Raw genomic sequence first — 18,402 nt, 5'->3', positions numbered from 1 at the left:
TCTCTCCATCAGGTCATCATTCCCTCTGTATCCAGTCTATGGACGGGATGCTGATGTTCTTCGAGCAGGACAGCTACTCTTTTGGCAGGTTCCTCCCTGGTTTTCTGCTGCCTGGTCCCCTGACTTACAACCCCAGAACAGACAGCTTCCTCACTGTATCCTCTGCACGAGAGCTGGAGAGCTACAAGTAGGCTTTTTTATAATTCATTTATTTATTAACTTTTTTCATCTTGTGTTACTTGCCTGAAGACTGTAGTGTTGTAATCCCACAAATATTTGCAAGCAAGATAGCTGGGATAAAGTTACAGTATAATACTTTCACAGCTTTCAGTGAAGTCCATCACATAATAATTTCTACAACATACATCTCCAGATGCCCTCAAATGGCATCAATAGTCTTGTCTTTCATTTCTGATTGTTGGTGGCATCAGAGGAGTCCATAGTCTATGGGAGAATCCCAGCTGAGGGATTTTTGCAATACAGCTTCGAGTCCATTTTCTTCATTGCATAGACTTTGTATGTATGCACTATGAGAGGAGTAATGTTGTATGCTGGAATGTATGTAACTGATTTCTAACAGCAAGATCCTTGATATAGGCCTATATATTAGTTGCTAGAAAATACTGAAGTTTTATTCTAAGATGGAAAAAAACCCCAAGTTGCTATTAAAAAGGAATTCACATCTGTTTACAAGTAATATTTAGGCTCGAACAGTATAAACTTTCTTAAGGTTATCTGATTCACAGTCTTCAGTATCAGCTGCTGATGGTTAACGAGCAGTGCTGACTAAATCCCCACCATCCGAACACCATCTGCTCCCAGTGCAGATCTTGTCTGGATGGACCGAAACACACACACAGACGCACTTGCGCACACATGGTTTGATCGGAAAGTACCTCATTTTAATGTAAGCACATGTACACTTCACTCTGACTGCATATCGTTAAGAAGTCTTACAGACTGCGTGGGTGTACGCTGTGCATGCGTGCAGTCTTCTCTTCCAGCTGTTTGTTATCTGGGTGCCCCCCACCAGTATCAAGACACTCTCCAGACTAGATATCACAGTGGAAACCCTGACGTCACCGTTCTCACTGGACACACACACAAACACAGCCCTGCAGTGTACAGACTGCAGTAAATCAGACAGAGCTCAGCAGACGTATACAAGCTTTCCATAAATGACAGCACAGCATTACGAATGCAACAAACTTATTTCCTTTACACTGTGCATTAAACACCTCTAACCAACGTAATGTCTCTGCTATAAATAGAACTTCACATTTAGTGGAGACTTTAGAGTTTAGCCAGAACAAGACTTTGATGTGTCACAATAAATGTAAACACTAAATAGCATGCAGTCAGAGCTGTTCAGTCAGTACAGATGAGCATCATTAGTTAAAGATATGAAGTGCTACATAAATGATCAGTTGATTAGGATACCTACTAAAAAATAAAAGTTAAAAAAATTGCTAGAAGTAAAAGTGTTTTGCTCCTTGGGATACAAGTCACCAACACATACAATTTATGATTTATACTTTGCTCTTCCTGTCCCCATATTCAAGCTTGCTGCACATCCAGGAAGCCCAAGTTATCACCGTGTTTGTGTGACTAAACATTTTCATAACAAGGATCACTCTGCTTGAAGATTAATTAAATTGATATAGCATCAAAAAAAAAAAATTGTGCATTAAATTTTAGAAGTGATGGCTTTAATAGAAATAATGCTTTATTTGTATGGGACTTTAGGAACTGTTAGAAGGTGCCTCACAGTTTGGATAAACATTTGAACACATACATTTGCCACATAAAGTACATAAAAACACACATCCAAGCATCCGCTCTTACATAAGCATCTCTTTCCATGTGGACTTTGGATTTGGTGATGAGCATAGAGCAGTTCCTGTTGCAGATGCACGATAAATGGTTTTCATATCACACAATAGCAGCAGGAAATGTATTAGCACTAAAACAGTGGATGCATTAATGATGCGGTTCTGGGAGAGCATTAACAAATCACTTTTCGACTAAAATACTTTGTGATCAAGATCACTGGTATTGACGTAAGACCCTACCAATTAGCAAAATCGAATAAATAAATGGATAAAAAATGTTTATTTGTTTATTTATGCAGTCATTATGTATGGGTTAAATGTTTTTTCTTAACCCCAATTTTGATTTAGATACTTTAGAAATGTTCTAATCTTTGAATGTGGTCAGAGTGATGGAAATATATAGACACACCATATCAGATGACGGGGTCAAAGCCATGCTGACTGTTATACATTTAATATCATATGACTGGTCAAACAGTTCTGCTTGGCTCAGTTTATTTAGCTTGCTGGACCTTCTCCTGCCCTGATGAATGAGAGCTTGATTTGGTTACAGTGTATGTGTGTGTGTTGGCGTCAGCTTTCAGCTTTTAGTTTGTGTTTATCCGTTACCTCAGAAAGCGTACATGCTTAGTGTGTATTTGTGTAGTTTGCGTGAATGTATATGCTTATTTGATCTGTATGTTGAAGGTAAGTGTGTGTGTGTGTGTGTGTGTGTGTGTGTGTGTGTGCTCCTTTCTGAGAGATCCTCTTTCATATAAATGGGATGTTTGTTTCCTCAACCTCAGTGTCCTAAACTTGCATGATGACTGATACTGCCTAAACACACACTCCTGTACACACAAAGTCCAACCCGCACACCATGTTCACTGGAAACAGTATTTTAATGACAAATAGAAAAAAAGTATGTGTATATCACTGTCAGTGATATTTGTCTTCCTCCTTACATGCTGCTCATGCAGGTGAATAACCAGATTTCTTTGGTTCTTTCTCAAACACAAGGCTTTCTGTGATTATGTTTTTTCTTCTTTTTTGGCCCTCTTTCATATTATACACACACACACCCACACACACACGTGCGCATGCATGTCCAGTTTTAATTCAGTCATTTGACCTCTTATCCCATGATTAGTAAAACATCTAAGTGAAGGGTGGAATAATTATGAAATATCAAAGCAGAGTGAAAGAATATACTTATTTTATAGTGTTGTTTTAGTATTATTAGGCTGAATTTAATCCCTTCACTCATGCAGGAGCTGGTCTGTCGATCCATTGAGTGTTGCCTTAAAAGCTTAAAACCCCTGACATGTTTAATATATTTTTTAGTCCATTTTCTTTCCCAGGAAATGGTCATGGCGTGATGAAAAGGTTTCTTTACTGGCAGTCATCCATAAAGCTCATTAGTCTGCTCGCCGTTTCTCAGAGAGGGCTAAGCGGGTAGCGCTACTGTACGGATGAGTTCAAAACTATAAATCTTGCATTGTATTGCAAAAATCAAAGGTTAGAACACTTCATTTACTATTTTATACAAAATGTTACGAGGAATTAGCATCACTCTTCGAGTCACATGTGGTAATCAGGTTTATCCAGGTATAAAACGAAAATGTTGTTAGAGGAGTGGAAAGGGGAGAGATGTGAGTGCTCTCTGCAGTGAGTAATACATGAAATAAGTAAAATTCAACCAAAAGAAGGCAGTCACAGTCTTTTTATGAAAGCCATACTGAGCTGCATGTGAAGTTACAGAGCTTGAAATTTGATTTATTTTTTTATTTACATTTTTGTCTGGGTTAGAAATTACAAATAGAAATTTGTAATTCAAGTGACCAAAAGGCCTACAGTGTATATACTAAAGCTTTGCCGCAGTTTCATACTAGGTTACATACTAACCCTAAGCGCATTTTTGAGAATGACACTGAAAAGCATAACAAAACTAAGTATGCCCTGAAGTCAAAACTCTGTGAGAATGTAACTTCAGCACACTTACATTATATGCTAGTGTTTAGCTGCAGATGTTTTCCCTGTCCGCTGTTTAAATGCTAACGTGATAAGGTCAGTTAATTAGATACACAAAGTACAAATGAGACTATAGTCGATGCAATTTGTAAATTAAAGTAAGTAAATAAAATTTTATTTATGTATCCCAAAATCAGATTCAAAGAGCTTCATGGGCATAAAAACATATTAATAAAAAAGCAGTTATTTAAATTATTAGCATTACAATTTTAACCTGTTAGCAGCTCCACGTGTGGGTAGTATACATAATGAATATGGTGTACTGAAAGTGCTGTTGCTTTGCACAAATATTTGCGGACTCAATAAAAAAAGAGGCTAAGATAAAGTATTACTAGTACCCTTAAAGTAGCAGCCATGTTGGATTGTGCTTCTTCCAATAAAGGTCAATTTCAGGGTTGCTTGCTTTGATTAACAACAGCTTTGTGTCGAAACATGCAAAACAGAGTGAGAAGGTTGGTGGATAAATGAGTAGTTATTTAGTGTTTGGTCTGGGGTGTGCAATTGGGGTCAGTCAGGTTTGGAGCTCTGTTCATCCAGGTGTTTGGGAAGATGGATAGATTCCCGCTAAGCTGCTATGACTGCCAGCTTCTTACTGGAAAAAGCCTAACATGCAGATGCCAAAATCAACTGACCACAGATCAGTCTGACCACTTTATCCTTAGCCAGTGGCCTGCGGCTCACTGATTAAAACTGATAGATCACGGTTCGAGGGAACGGTAGGTCTGTGATGTGTTGATTGACCACAGAGAACCTGTAAAAGAGAAGGTGACTATAAAATGCTTGCAGGGGTTTGTTTATTCTGAACACGAATTGTGTGCTGTTGTTGTGGTTTTGCTCTAATGGTTGAGAAACTGTGTAGTTTGGCTTTTTAGAATAGCTGGGGAATATCTAGTACTTTTTGGACAATGGAAAGTGTCCTAGACCAACTCTGTCAGTTTTTTCACAATTTAAATTTCTCCTACTGTGTTTAAAAAAAAAAAAAAAAAAAAAAAGTTATTTGTTTTCTGTCTGAGACGACGTACACAGAAAAAGTAGCTGTCTGTGTCTTTTTTACTGTCAGGTATGAGACTCTCGCTGTGGCTACAGAAGCAGAAAGTCGACAAGATCCCAACTTACCCCTTAAGACTGGAGGCAAGAGGCTGACGGTGAGCACTAACACACACATATTTTTTTTTCTTTGACATGATTGTTTGTTTATCTGTGTTGTGATTAGTGTTTAAAGACTGTAGGTTGAGTGATATCTGAATCTCGATAGTTCTTTGGGATCCCCTCATTTTCAGTCAAATGTGAATAATAGAATCCAAATGTCAGAGCACTTATGAATGTACTGTTCATGCTATTTGAATTTTTCTCTACCAGCACCAAAGGTCGCCACTATTGCCTTGAATTCGAACATAAAAATCTTTATTTGCAGAGCTTAAAGTTTCGCTGATACCCATTTCTATGGTAAATGGAAATTAAGTATCTAATAAAAAGGCACTGCACAACATTTTATCAAGCGTGTTCAGACAACGCACATGTCAGGCTGACATTCACGCATACAATTTTTAAATTTTTTTTTTGTGCAATAAATGACATTGTTCTGTGTCTTTGTGTGTTCCCATAGCCTGACTGGGTATTTGTGCTGGGAGAGCAGGCCCTGGATCTCTGTGTGCCCTCTTTCTCCCATGCTTCTTCCCACATCTTCATCCTGGGTGAGAGGAACATCTACTGTCTCCGTGACAATGGGCAGATCCATTTCATGAAGAAGCTGGAGTTCAACCCCAGCTGCTTCCTGCCATATGCCTCGGGTAACCCAGGACACCAGACAAAAAGTTGACACACTATAAAAGGATATTTCTCCTTCGCAGTCTTTATTGTAGTCTTTTTGTATTATTCTTATTCGTACTAGGAATAACAATATTCCTTGTAGGTTTTTGGCAGGATTTCTGCTGCAGCACTTATTTAGGCTGAATGTGTAATAATAATGATTTAACAAACATGTTAGACACAGAGAATTGAGAATAGGATGGAAAGTGATGGCTGCTGAGTTTCAAAAAAGCAAAGCAAACACCAGTCATGTTTCTCCGGACAAATCATAATGCAGAAACAAAACAATTTGTTTCCAGAAGAAGGTCCAAATTGTATATTTTTCTTCAAAGGTAGTGATTAGTTTTAGTTTTATAGAAAAACATGGACCTGTTGTCAGCATCACTTGTAACAAAGAGCAAAGGTTCACACGGCAAGCTAAGGGATAAGGCTTTTCTTTTCCCTTAGTTTTCATATTTTGCCAAAGCAGCAGAGGCAAAGTTCAGATGTGTTCAGCCTGGAGTGAGGTGAAACACAGAATCACAACATTCAGTATGCTTCAGTGCACCTGCCATAAGCAAACTTCCAAAAGACTAACTGGATAAAATACTAAAAAACAAAGCAACTGGAATGGCATACTGCCATGTGAATGGCTCACAGGAAGCTGCTTTTGGCAGAATGTGATGGAATAAACCGAATAGCTCTGCTACATAAATAAAACTGACTGCTGAACAATAGAGTTTATAGACATGTGCCAAATGAATAGCACATATAATACAGAATCATACAGGTAATAAACTTTATTTTTGTCCAAAAATACTTTTTATATGTAGTGTATCTTTCTTTCTTTCTTTCTTTCTTTCTTTCTTTCTTTCTTTCTTTCTTTCTTTCTTTCTTTCTTTCTTTCTTTCTTTCTTTCTTTCTTTCTTTCTTTCTTTCTTTCTTTCTTTCTTTCATGGAAACTGAAGCGATAACTGCTCCTTTGTGAGTTAGGCTAAACCTCCATTTACCTTCAATTGTACTCTTAATGAACGGCTGAATAAGATATCTGGCTCTTTAGCATTTAAATAGTCACTAAGTATGATGGCAAATCTGTGTCTTACTTAATCTCTGGCTGCTGTCTGTTGCTAAATAACCACCACACATGATTTTTTTTTCTTGTTTTTTTTTTTTTTTTAATTTAAAAAAGTTGAAAACTGCTCTCTGCTGTGTTGTGCAAGTACATTCAAGTGCTGGTTTTGAATCTAAACAATGAAACTTCAATGAAGCCAAGGAAAGCTTCAGTCAACAACTGAATAGTCCTCAGTTCAAGTGATTCGCTTTTTTTCTCCACATTGCTCATCAGTCAGAACCATTTTCGAACAGATTTAGCTAAATGCAGCATCTCAGTGATTAAGATGTGCATGCATTGAATTGCTTGGCATAACTGTTCCCATGTCCAACCTACAGCAACGATAAAACATAGCAGGAAATAACAAGCTTCAATAGTACCTTTTGTTGTCAGCAAGAAGTAATTTAAAGATATTTAGGTACGGGAGGATCCGTGATCACAGGATTCATTTTGTCATAATGAGTATGCAGCATATTGAAATCATAGGCGTTACTGTAGGTACACCCACGGGTACGTGTGTGTGTGTGTGTGTTTGTTAAACAGTAATGGGTTCCAGCTTTGAACACCTCTCCCTGACTTCACCTCTGATGGGGAAAAAAGAGAAAGAGGTGTACAGTGTGGTGATTATTAGCTGCATTTGAAAGGGCGTCACATCTGAGGCAAGAGGCTACTGCTTATCATGCACACAATGGACAGGATATGCTGTGGGTGGATGATAATTAGTTCTGTGTGTTAGCCTGGCTACAGATGTTGAATTGGTCTTAGAGAAGGAGGCGATGGAGGCCGACTCTGCTGTCATTTTTACTGAAAGCTTGCACCTGACTAAATGAATCGATTTTCTCCCCACACACACGTACTCACAAAGTTCCATTATTCAATAATTAGCAATTAGCGGCGCAATTGTATCAAATTGCAGCCTGATTGTGGTCATTTAGAATGAGTAATATGAGAACATACACAAAAAGAGGTGTGCATAAACACATTCTCACACACTGATGGTGAATTTATGAGTTTTAGTTCCATGCACAGTGGCCTATGGTCACGCATCCATTATTTGGGTTGATGTTGTGGTTGCCTAAGAAACCAGTATGACTCAGAAACCCTTTGATTCAAGTGCATAAAATCGATCTGTATCCAGAAACCATTTTCATAGCTTTGTTTCTGTTTTAAACCATAAGTTTCCGATAAAACTTGTTAATTGGACAAGAGTGCTTCCAAAAGCACTTCAATAAAGTATTGCTCTCCTTGTTTCTGTCCCATTAAGTTGCACTGGCAGCTGGGGACAGCTGTGATTTTTATATTAAAATTGTTAAGAAGAAAAAGGGTATGCCTTACCTGCGTGGTTATCGATTGCTGCTTAACTGTCACTTTCAACCCTAAGCAACACGAATTATATTAATGTAGTTAGCAGTACAGTTCTGTGTATAACCTCCTGAAAATGCAGCCAAAACAATGTCAAAAGTGCTTCTGCCCACTTTAATTTATGCAACAATGTACTATAGATCCATTTTTTAAAGTGTATTACGTTTGATATAAAATACTCTGACTCTATGGAGGAAGGATCCAGAATGGAGGCTTCGTTGACTGACTGCAAAAAGTGGCCATGATATCTGTTTTCAATTTTACAATTAAAATATCTCAGCTTTCAAAGTTCCCTCCAATGTCTACTCTGAATATTATTTAGATTATTTAAATTACTCTTGGAAATTGTCTATAAACTCAATCCCCAATGTGTCATTTCAACAAAAGCAACTTTTATTGGGACATGATTGCTGTCAACAGTCAAAACCACATAAAAATTCCCACATGACTGAGGGATGATGACAATTCCCAGGAGCATGACTGCTGTTGCAGACTTCACTCTCAAAAACAAACAAAGTCCACTCTAGAGTTTATTTTTAACAGTGTGATATTTAGTGACAGTCTAACTGCTGGAGCTGCCACCCAACAAGCAGCAAGGGCTTCTTTTATTATGCAGGGCCATTCAGTGGATTTCTATAGTGTATTCATAGTCTAGAGATTGGAGTAGATGAGGATAGGCAACAGTGCTCTCCTTAGCATTTCCTATTGCTTTCTTTCTGGCGCTCATCTTCACAGCTGCCTGCTCGACCAGTTCCCTCGTCCCCCCAGTCTACCTCTTTTATGCTGTTTGTATCTTATTTTGTCATTTAACTTTATCGGCTTCATTGCTTATATGAAGCCTTACAATCAAAGACCAGCTCCTGCATGATTTTTAATGATTCCTACTTCTAGGAACATGATATTCTAGGATCATGATAACATGGGTGACAGATTCATTCAGATAGGATCATGATGTGGCACCTATGATGCGGAGGCCAGAATGGATGTGGAGAGAGATGTCAGGATAAGGAAAAGGAGAAAGAAAAGAATGGGATGTGGAGATATCAGTGGGCCAGGAGGGTAAAAAAAAAGCCTAGAAAGGAAGGAGAACGAAGAAGACCGGTTGGAAATTTTTATAATATGGTTGTAATTATAAGGCTGATGTGGAGACGAAAGGTGTGTATTTTGCTTTAATGTGGCACCAACACACTCTGTCATTTCGACCCCTGCACTGTGCCACCCTGCTGACCGCTGTTACTATATTATAACTTACGTATTCCACTGTGTGAGTATGTGTACCAGTGTGTGTGTGTGAGTGTAAGTGAGGTGTGTTTGTTTTGCGTGTGGCCGTCACCTCAGATCTCTCCTGGTGGTAACTGCGCCATTGGTGGGATTGGCTGGATGTGTGTGTGTGTGTGTGTGAGTGAAACATAAGTAGTAAAATGTAAGTAGTATTTATACTGAAGGTTTCAAGCCATGTGTCATGAAAGAAAGTGTATGTGGAACTTCAGTTGTATATACACCTATAAAAGGTTACCTTGTCTCAAAATGAAAAATCGAGATGACAAAATTTCTATATACAAACCAGACGTGAAAAGTGATTTTCTTTACTGTGGGAACTTCTTACAGGGCAATGCCACCCACCAGAGGAATTTATTACTATGCTGCATGGTAAAATTTGTGAATTGAAATTTGAGAATCTGACACAAAACTAGCAAACTAGTTTAGCTTTTCTCTAGCCTCTTTTTTTAGGTGATGGAGTCTGAACTTCTGAAAGCCAGTTTTATTTTATTTATTTTTAAAAATAAAATGCTGTGATATTTAAGGTCTGTTGTTTCTAATCTTCTTTTTGTGGTCGTGTTTAGTGACAGATGGCACTACAAACCTGTTGCTAGGTAATCACACCAACATGCTGCTGGTTTACCAGGATGTGACCTTGAAGTGGGCATCCCAGCTCTCCTTTATCCCCGTGGCTGTGCGTGTTGCCAACTTTTTGTGAGTATAACCTCCAGCAAATGAAGGAATCTGATGTTAGAATTTTCCTAGTTTAAAGATGACCATTCGAGGAATATAAAGATGAAGGATAGCTTAGGACAGCTCAGTGCATGTAGTGTACACAGCAGTGATTATGCATGTAAACAAACACACACCTATAGCAAATATAATGTTGTGTTTATCAGCTTGTGAAATCCAGTGTGTAAACTACTCGACAATGTCTTCCAGCTGGCCAATCAGAGCGTAGTGGGGAGGGGCCAGCTATAGGCAATCCTTTGTCTTTTTCCAAACAACTCCAATCAAAGCCCAATTTGATACAATTACAATGCAAAACACAAACACGGTTGAAAAATGATGTGGTTTTTGGTTGTGTGTGTGTGCCTGTGTGTTTTAGATGTGGGAGATAGTGTGTGTCTGGGTAGCTGTTTGGTTTAGTTTGAGGCTGTGTTGTTTTAAAGCATTTGATAATCATCGGGTGATTTAGTGTGTTGGTGGGACACCGTGCAGAGTGTGGGATAGGAACACACAAAACAAAACCAATACACACAAAAACAACATATGATCACTTCAGCAGCTCATTCTGGCTAGCTCTATTTGATAGCAGTGCTCCGGGAGTTCTTGTGTTTTGGAGGCAGTATTGCATTTTATTGCCAACCCCAAATTAAATATTCTCACCATTTTGGGATCCTTCAAGTTTAACATGGACCAAATCTGAATCAGAACTGTGAAGACTCAGAACCTGATATATATTTATGTTAAAACTGATCTGAGAGGACCGTTATTAAATAGAATGTTAAGTTAATTCATAGAAATCGAATCCAGGCACCATCAGCAGTGTAACAGTTGTAACTTTGACACAAGCTACAATTGTTAAGATATCTCATGCATACTTGCTGTCACCTGTAATGATCATTTATGCAAATAGCCTCAAGAAGCATTTGTAGCACTCAAGAACTTTTAAAAAAGGGGGAAATGAACCAGACAAAAGTTTACCTTCAGTTGCTCCGATGGCAGCTGAACCTATTGCTCACTTTGATAAATATACTATGTGTTATTGTTGGTAGATAGTGCTCAGACTGGTTTCAGACTGGTGAACTTCCGCCTCTCTAAGATGCTCTTTTTATACACTCATGTTACTGACTGGTTGCCAGTTAAGCTAATTAGTTTCAAAATGTTCTCCTTGGTACTACTAACTTTTCCAGCCCTTTTTCGCCTCTGGCCCGCTTTGCTATGACATGTTGCTACCATCACATTACATCTTAAAACCATACACTTCTCATTATAAAGAATGTTTTTATATATTCTGTTGCGAATAAAATATGGGTTTATGAGATTTACACTTCATTGCATTCTGTTTTTATTTACATTTTATAGACCTTCTTTGGAACTAGTGTTGTACACTACTACAATATTTTGAGAAATATTTTCAAACCTGGCAGCACGGTGGCACGGTGGTTAGCACTGTTGCCGCACAGCAAGAAGGTCCTGAGTTCAATTCCACCATCAGGCCGGGGTCTTTCTGTGTGGAGTTTGCAGGTTCTCCCCGTGTTTGCGTGGGTTCTCTCCGGGTACTCCGGCTTCCTCCCACCGTCCAAAGACATGCAGCTTGTGGGGATAGGTTAATTGGATAATCCAAATTGCCACTAGGTGTGAATGTGCGAGTGAATGTGAGTGCAAATGGTTGTCTGTCCCTGTGTGTTGGCCCTGCGACAGACTGGCGACCTGTCCAGGGTGTACCCTGCCTCTCGCCCTGTGACAGCTGGGATAGGCTCCAGCGCCCCCCGCGACCCTGAAAAGGATAAGCGGAAGCGAATGGATGGATGGATGGATTTTCAAACCTTGATTTGTGCAAGGTAATAAGACACTGGAACGAAAAGTGTACACAGTGCCACATTTTTTATTACTTTTTTTTTAAAGATTGAAATAAATTCTGGCAACATAGTTTTGTATTGTCACATATCTTGTATGTATGTATTACCTAACACTGCTGGTAGATTATGTGAGTTCCTTTAGTTGATGCGTACGCAACAATCTTTCTCTCAGTTGAACTTTGAGCTATTATTCAGCATGGTCTGTGTGTGTGTGTCTGTGGGCTTTAAATAAATGTGAGAACCATCACTTTTATGAATGCGTTTCTGTAGCATTTGGTCATGGCTCTATGAATATAAATTTTTCTGTGTACGTGTGTGCCCGTGCGTGTGCGTGACAGTGTTTCCGCAGCAGTAAAGTGAAAGTTTTATGCCCCCTCAGACGCCCTCCTGTGCAGGTGTGGAGCCGGCTGCTGCTCTTGACCTGAACCCCCTCATGTGTGGGTCTGAGTGTATGTGTTATCGTCTCACTGGACTGGAACAGAAAACACACACATACACACACAACACATCTGCAACCAGTTAGCACACACACAGTTAAAACACATTATTGCATCACTCAGCATTTCTTCATGCTCTCCCTCGTTTAATCTGGTTTCATATTATAAATTAGTTCTGAACTTTATATTCAGCTTTTTCTAAAAGGATTAAATAAGCATTTAGCTTACTTGTTTTAAAGGAGCAAATAACTAATTTTGAACTACAGTAGACCTTTTTGGCAGACGTTCTTGACTAACGACCAATAGCACACTAGGAAAAAGTTAACTTTCCTCTTCTCTGCTCTTCTCAGGGATGTGAAGGGAGTCGTGGTCAGTCTGAGTTCAGATGGTCAACTTCTGTGCTCTTACATGGGTACAGATCCCTCTTTCTTTTCAACTCCGAAGGTGGATGCCAGGGAGGCTGACTATGAGCAGGTGGAAGCTGAGATGAAGAAACTGCAGAAATTCATCCGAGAAGCCACCAGGACTCAGGGTAGGAGACTGCTGGAAGCATAATACACATTTTCTAATTATCATAAAACCAAAATATGCCCTTAAGAGGCAACTTTTGATCCTTCTTGTCTGATCCTAGGTTTATCTAATCATATTGTCATTCTTAAGTGACTCTTTCTTTGAATCAATTGACTGTCTACATTCACTTTAAAGTTGGTAAAATTTCCCATTGGAGTATCTGAGCAGCAAGTATCTGATATTTTTACTCCTTAAGGTGACCTTTTATGTCCATTTTTAGCTCCATATTTGAAATCCTGGACTCTGCTAGAGTGGCTTTGCTTGATTTACAGTTCAAAATGATTCACAGTTCCATTTTTTTTTATCTTAGACTAAGATCTGGTCCAGTCGCTAAGAATGAATTTTTTTTTTACTGAAAAAATCCACCTTAGTTTCACTTGATATTTGTCACCTGGTTGTCAACACCCCACCTGCAGTGCATCCATACCTCACCAGTTGGGTTTGCCCCACAGTTCGACAACCACTGGTTTAAGCTAACTGCCTTCTGAATGGGAAACAGAAGCCTTGGAAAGAGGTGGGAGGGGCTGCTGTGCTCATAGCCAGGTCTATGTAAGAGAGTGAGAGAGTATGAGATGACCATAATTAAGAAATTACCTTTTTTGACATCTAACAGGTCCAGGAGGTTTAGAGCAGTCTGAGGCTTCTGGCTCTTGTACATACACTGACCTCATTATTTGAGACTGGCCATGTTTAATATGAGCATCAATGACTGTAACAGTGTGTGTGTGTGTGTATATATAAAATAAATTTAAGACTGCCACACAAGGTTTAATTTAAACTGCCTTTAACAACAAGTCAATGTGAATTTTATCTTTTGTCCTCTCTGTATGCTGGTTGATTTGTTTGCAAACTGACCAAGTATCATGCCTTCTTTCAAAATGTGGTGAAATGCTATATTGACTAATAAACACATCGGTTCAGTGTTTTGAGATTAAACTGTTGGTATTTCAGACATTTTGCCCAAAACCGATAGTGAGGATGACCTGTGCATTACTACCACTGTTTCCTCCAGCATGGACAACCCATCGGTAAACAAACACAAAACACACATAAAAAAACAAATTCACATTCGCACATTTAGATGCATATGCAATAATAAACATAGAAAGTTATATTTCCCTTTTAATATCTCTCCATAGCAAGCCCTGATCCACGATATCAATGGTCTGCCTGTCCCCTCGGTGACCGTACAGGTGAACCTTTAAAATCATTGTTTCTTCTCTCACTTTGTGTGTCAGAATTCTATCTGCCCTTTACCAGTATCCTGTCTACATCTAACATCATCATTTTTTTTTTTCAGGTGAAGGTGAAAGCCAGTAGTGTGGTGAAGTCATCTAAGCTGAGCATTGGTGTCCAGCCTCCTCTGGCAGTTACTCAGGAGCAGTTTGTCCTTGAGGCCATGGGTCAGTTAATTGTAGCTGTAGTCTTTATATGCGAGTTATGATTGGGCGTCTGTCTATGTGTATGCCTGTAAAACCTTTTCTTCTTCTTTTTCCTATTGTTGGTTCCAATTATCTGACATTCTGATCTGTTTCTGGGATTTCTGCCTTTGTCCATGTTTTTCCACTGGAGACAGTGGCATTGACAAATAGACAGGTTTAGCTAAAGGTGGTAGATTTGAAAATCCAAAGGTTTTCATTGGGAATGACCAAAATGGACAGATTAAGAATGATCGTGTCAGAAGGGCAGTTCAGGTTGGGTGCTTGAAATGCTTGAAATGCTTGAAAATTGTGTGAAAGTAACTTTTTCTAATTTGTGTGAACTAGTTCCTTTAAATCATGATTGTCCTGATGGAAAACTTATGAAACAGAATGCCAGCACTAAAGAAAAACCTGACAAATATTACAGAAAGGAATACATGTTTAATAGCAAATCTGACATATAACCTTTAGCAGTAATTAGTACCTTTTTCTTCTTGAGGAGACGTGCAGTGTTGGCGAAATGCACAAAATTAAAGAAGTGCCAAGGAAAGAATGTAAGGGTGTATCGTAGGGGAATACAATGACTGCATTTTTATGGAAAATCTAAGCAGCTGGTTTGGTGTATGATCTTTCATCATCCAGTGTCATCAATCACTTTTTGTTCTTTTGCAGCCTCAGTCCATCTCTGAATCATTTGAGGGCACACCCACACACACACACACACACACACACACACACACACACACACACACACACACACACACACACACACACACACACACACACACACACACACACACACAAATTTTATCCAATCCTCATCCTTTTACAGATGAATGTGTTGGCCTCGACTGGGTGAGAGGTGTGTGTTTATTTTCTCAGCTCTTATCAGTCAGTTTTAGTCTTATGTGTTCTCTAGTCTAGCTGCTGGCCACTGAGCGCAGACAGCGGTAACTTTGAAATGAATTGCCCAGACACTGCACACACATAGCCTACTAACCCCAAACAGTGATATCTTCTGTCGGCTCATTAAAAGAACATTATTCATCCTGTAATACAATGTTCATCCATCCATCCATTTTGAGCTGTCTGTATGTCCTCTGTTTTGTTATGTTAGATTTTTTTTAACATGTACTCTGTGTGCATAATGTAAAGCAGTTGGAGGGAGTTTTTTTTATCAGAACGTCCTTATAGTGCGATGAGAACATACTTTTTAAAAATGTGTGGGCCTATTGGGAGTTAAACCTCTAACCCTGTTGGTGTCGGTGCTTTGCGCTGCCTGTTAGTCTACATATGGAGTGGGACTCTTAATCTTAGCAGCGTTCAGTCACGCCTACAGATTGCTAGTAGTTTGAACCAGTGGTTTCTTCTGCTGCATTTATATATCTGTTTAATTTTCCTTTAAGAGGCTTAATTATAAGCTTCCCAAGACAATAAAAACAATACAAGTGAGTAATAAGTTTCTTACTATTAGTAGGAGTCGGATCAGTAGGAGTTTGTGCAACTGTTTTTTTTCTCAGGCTAGATGTTTCTTTATAAACCAACAACCACAAGAAAGGCCAGTCTTTCAACCTCTCTGTTCTTGTCACTCTCTTCTGTGGTATCGAGATCATATTTCTAAGTAGCTGCATATGAGCATCTGTCCAGATTCTTGCTATTGTGGTTACACAAAGCTTTCCAAGCATTTAGATGTTATTTGTCTTCATGCCACCCAGAGTCTTTTTGTGTTATGGCTCTTTTAGACTGTCCACCAGAGTTTTAAAAATTTGTCACTTTTCAAAAACACAGAACATCAGAATATGTCTTCACGCTAAGACAGCTTAGGAAAAATCTTTTAAAATCTGCTATCAGACTCAAAATTGGACTCCATTCCACATACAAAAGTGCTGTCCATATTTTGCATTTAGCAATCTGCAACTGAGTGAAGAATAAAGTCAGGAGTGACATTATTATAGCATGGACCCAGTAATTTCCTGCTGTAAATGGTGCTAAAATGAGCATTGTTGTCAATGGAATCAAAGTCTAAGTCATTTAAATAATGAGAATCATCTTTCTTGTTTTTTTTTTTTTTTAAAAAGCACAGAAAAAAAGCCACGATTCATTGATATGACGCAGATGGCATGCAGTATCAACACGGATGGTGTGTCTCTGAAGAATTCTTGTGTGTGAAAACAAACTTTTAGGAACGAATTCTGTAACTGACTCGTGTGCCAAATTTAACAACACCCAAAATGCAGCCTTCAATAAGCTGCTCCAAACAAAAAAGCAGCTTTATCATGGCACTTTTATCTCATTCCAGAAAGGTAACTGAGGTTATTGCCTCACTTTGTAGCTTGGTTAGTTGGCATTTTGCAGTTTAAAGTTTTGTACAAACAAAACACTGTCAAGTTGTCTTGTGATTTACAGAACTGTCCCTGTGAGGGTGTAAATCTCACTAGAGATGTGGTCATATGTCAAATGACGCACAACAGGTTGTGCAAGTTATTGTGGATGGTGTTGGCTGTCATTTTCCGAACCTATGCACACAGGCACAGAAGCTGGTTTATTTCCAGAACATGGTTCTTTTTAACTTTAAGACTGGTCTCGGCTTTTGCCGAAACAGTCATCCATCACAGAGGAGTATTCCCCGAGTTTTTTGAGAAGGACCAGAATGGACTGTGAATTTATGATTTCAAGATGTGAACAGTATTCTCAGGCGGTTTGAACACCATCCATTTATTCTGAGCTCTGACTCAAAGTGACCACTGGTTTACCATGATTCATAAAGTGTCATGCAGAAATGTAATGCATTTTACCACAGGCATTCTTATCTCTACATATACTACACATGACCCATCCAGCTGTTAATGAAACCATGATGCACTTTTTGAACAACAGTTTCTATTAAATTCTTGTGTCAGCGTTCATTAATATTGATCCCTTTTCATATGTCTTGTATTTCATAATATTTGCCATATTTTATGCTGCACGTTTAATTCCGCCTTTTTCTATTTTTCTATCAGTTTTAATCCAGACTTTCTCCATATGTATATTTTTACCACTAATGCTACAGTGCTAGAAGTGTATATTATGTATGTCAGCAGTATCCTCATTTGGAAATCTCCAATCATTAATTAATTTTTTTTTCACATTTTTTTTACTGCTCCATCCTAACTTATTCAAGATGCAGTTCGAGAAAATAATATGTATATAAGATTCCAGGTGGACCACATTTGCTCAATTCTCACCAGCCACTTTTGTACACCTATTTTACTGCTTGTTAACACAAATATTTAGTCAGTCAATCACATGAGAGCAACTTAATATACTGAGGAATGTAGACCTGTTGAGGTTTAAACCAAGTATCAGAATTGGGAAGAAAGTTGGATTAAGGAGCTTTGGATGTAACATGGTTGCTGGTGACAGATGGGCTGGTCTCAGTATTTCACAAACTTCTTGAATTTTCCTGCACAACCATCTCCAGGGTTTAAAGAGGATGTTCTAAAAAGAGAAAATATCCAGTGAGAATCACTTCTCTGCACAGAAATACAGAGATGGGAATGGCCAGTCATCTTCGGAACTGACAGGAAGGCAGCACTAATTTAAAAAAAAAAACTTTCAGTGCAACCGAGATATGCTAAAGAGCCTCTCTGAATGCACAACATGTTAAAGCAGATAGACTGCAGCAGCAGAAGACCACACCAGTTGCCTATTTTGTCAGGTAAGAACAGAAAACTGAGGCTACGGTTCACATAGGGTCACCAAAACTGAACATAAGAAGATTGGAAAAACATTGCGTAGTCCAGTTGCGGTTTCTGCTATGTACTTTAATGGTCGGGTCGGGTCAGAATTTGGTGTAAGCAACATGGATTGATCCCGCCTTGCATCAATGGTTTTCTGGTGGTTTGTGCAACATTTTCTTGTCACCCTTTGGCACCCTGAACATTGTTTAAGTACCACAGCTTACTTGAGTATTGTTGCTGACTGAAATATGCCATATTCCATAGTTTCTTTACATTAGAGGACTTTTCTTGTGTTAATAACTCT

At 38.8% G+C, this 18,402-nt stretch overlaps 1 protein-coding gene across 2 annotated transcripts in view; it reads left to right on the top strand.

The window, feature by feature from the left end:
- Nucleotides 1-18,402, top strand: part of bbs9 (Bardet-Biedl syndrome 9) — a 174,949-nt gene that overhangs the window by 14,981 nt on the left and 141,566 nt on the right. For both annotated transcript variants that reach the window (XM_085423661.1, XM_085423662.1), the window contains exons 6-13: nucleotides 13-187; nucleotides 4,903-4,987; nucleotides 5,449-5,632; nucleotides 9,948-10,077; nucleotides 12,736-12,917; nucleotides 13,907-13,983; nucleotides 14,095-14,148; nucleotides 14,256-14,358. In XM_085423661.1, coding sequence (XP_085279787.1) covers nucleotides 13-187; nucleotides 4,903-4,987; nucleotides 5,449-5,632; nucleotides 9,948-10,077; nucleotides 12,736-12,917; nucleotides 13,907-13,983; nucleotides 14,095-14,148; nucleotides 14,256-14,358 — 990 coding nt within the window. The remainder of the gene's footprint in view (nucleotides 1-12; nucleotides 188-4,902; nucleotides 4,988-5,448; nucleotides 5,633-9,947; nucleotides 10,078-12,735; nucleotides 12,918-13,906; nucleotides 13,984-14,094; nucleotides 14,149-14,255; nucleotides 14,359-18,402) is intronic.

This window comes from Rhamphochromis longiceps, linkage group LG11 (genome assembly GCF_057381845.1).
Source record: "Rhamphochromis longiceps isolate RC_006_pf linkage group LG11, R_longiceps_female_GT1.1, whole genome shotgun sequence".
Classification (NCBI taxonomy): Eukaryota; Metazoa; Chordata; class Actinopteri; order Cichliformes; family Cichlidae; genus Rhamphochromis; species Rhamphochromis longiceps.
This window is presented reverse-complemented; position numbering and strand designations above follow the sequence as displayed.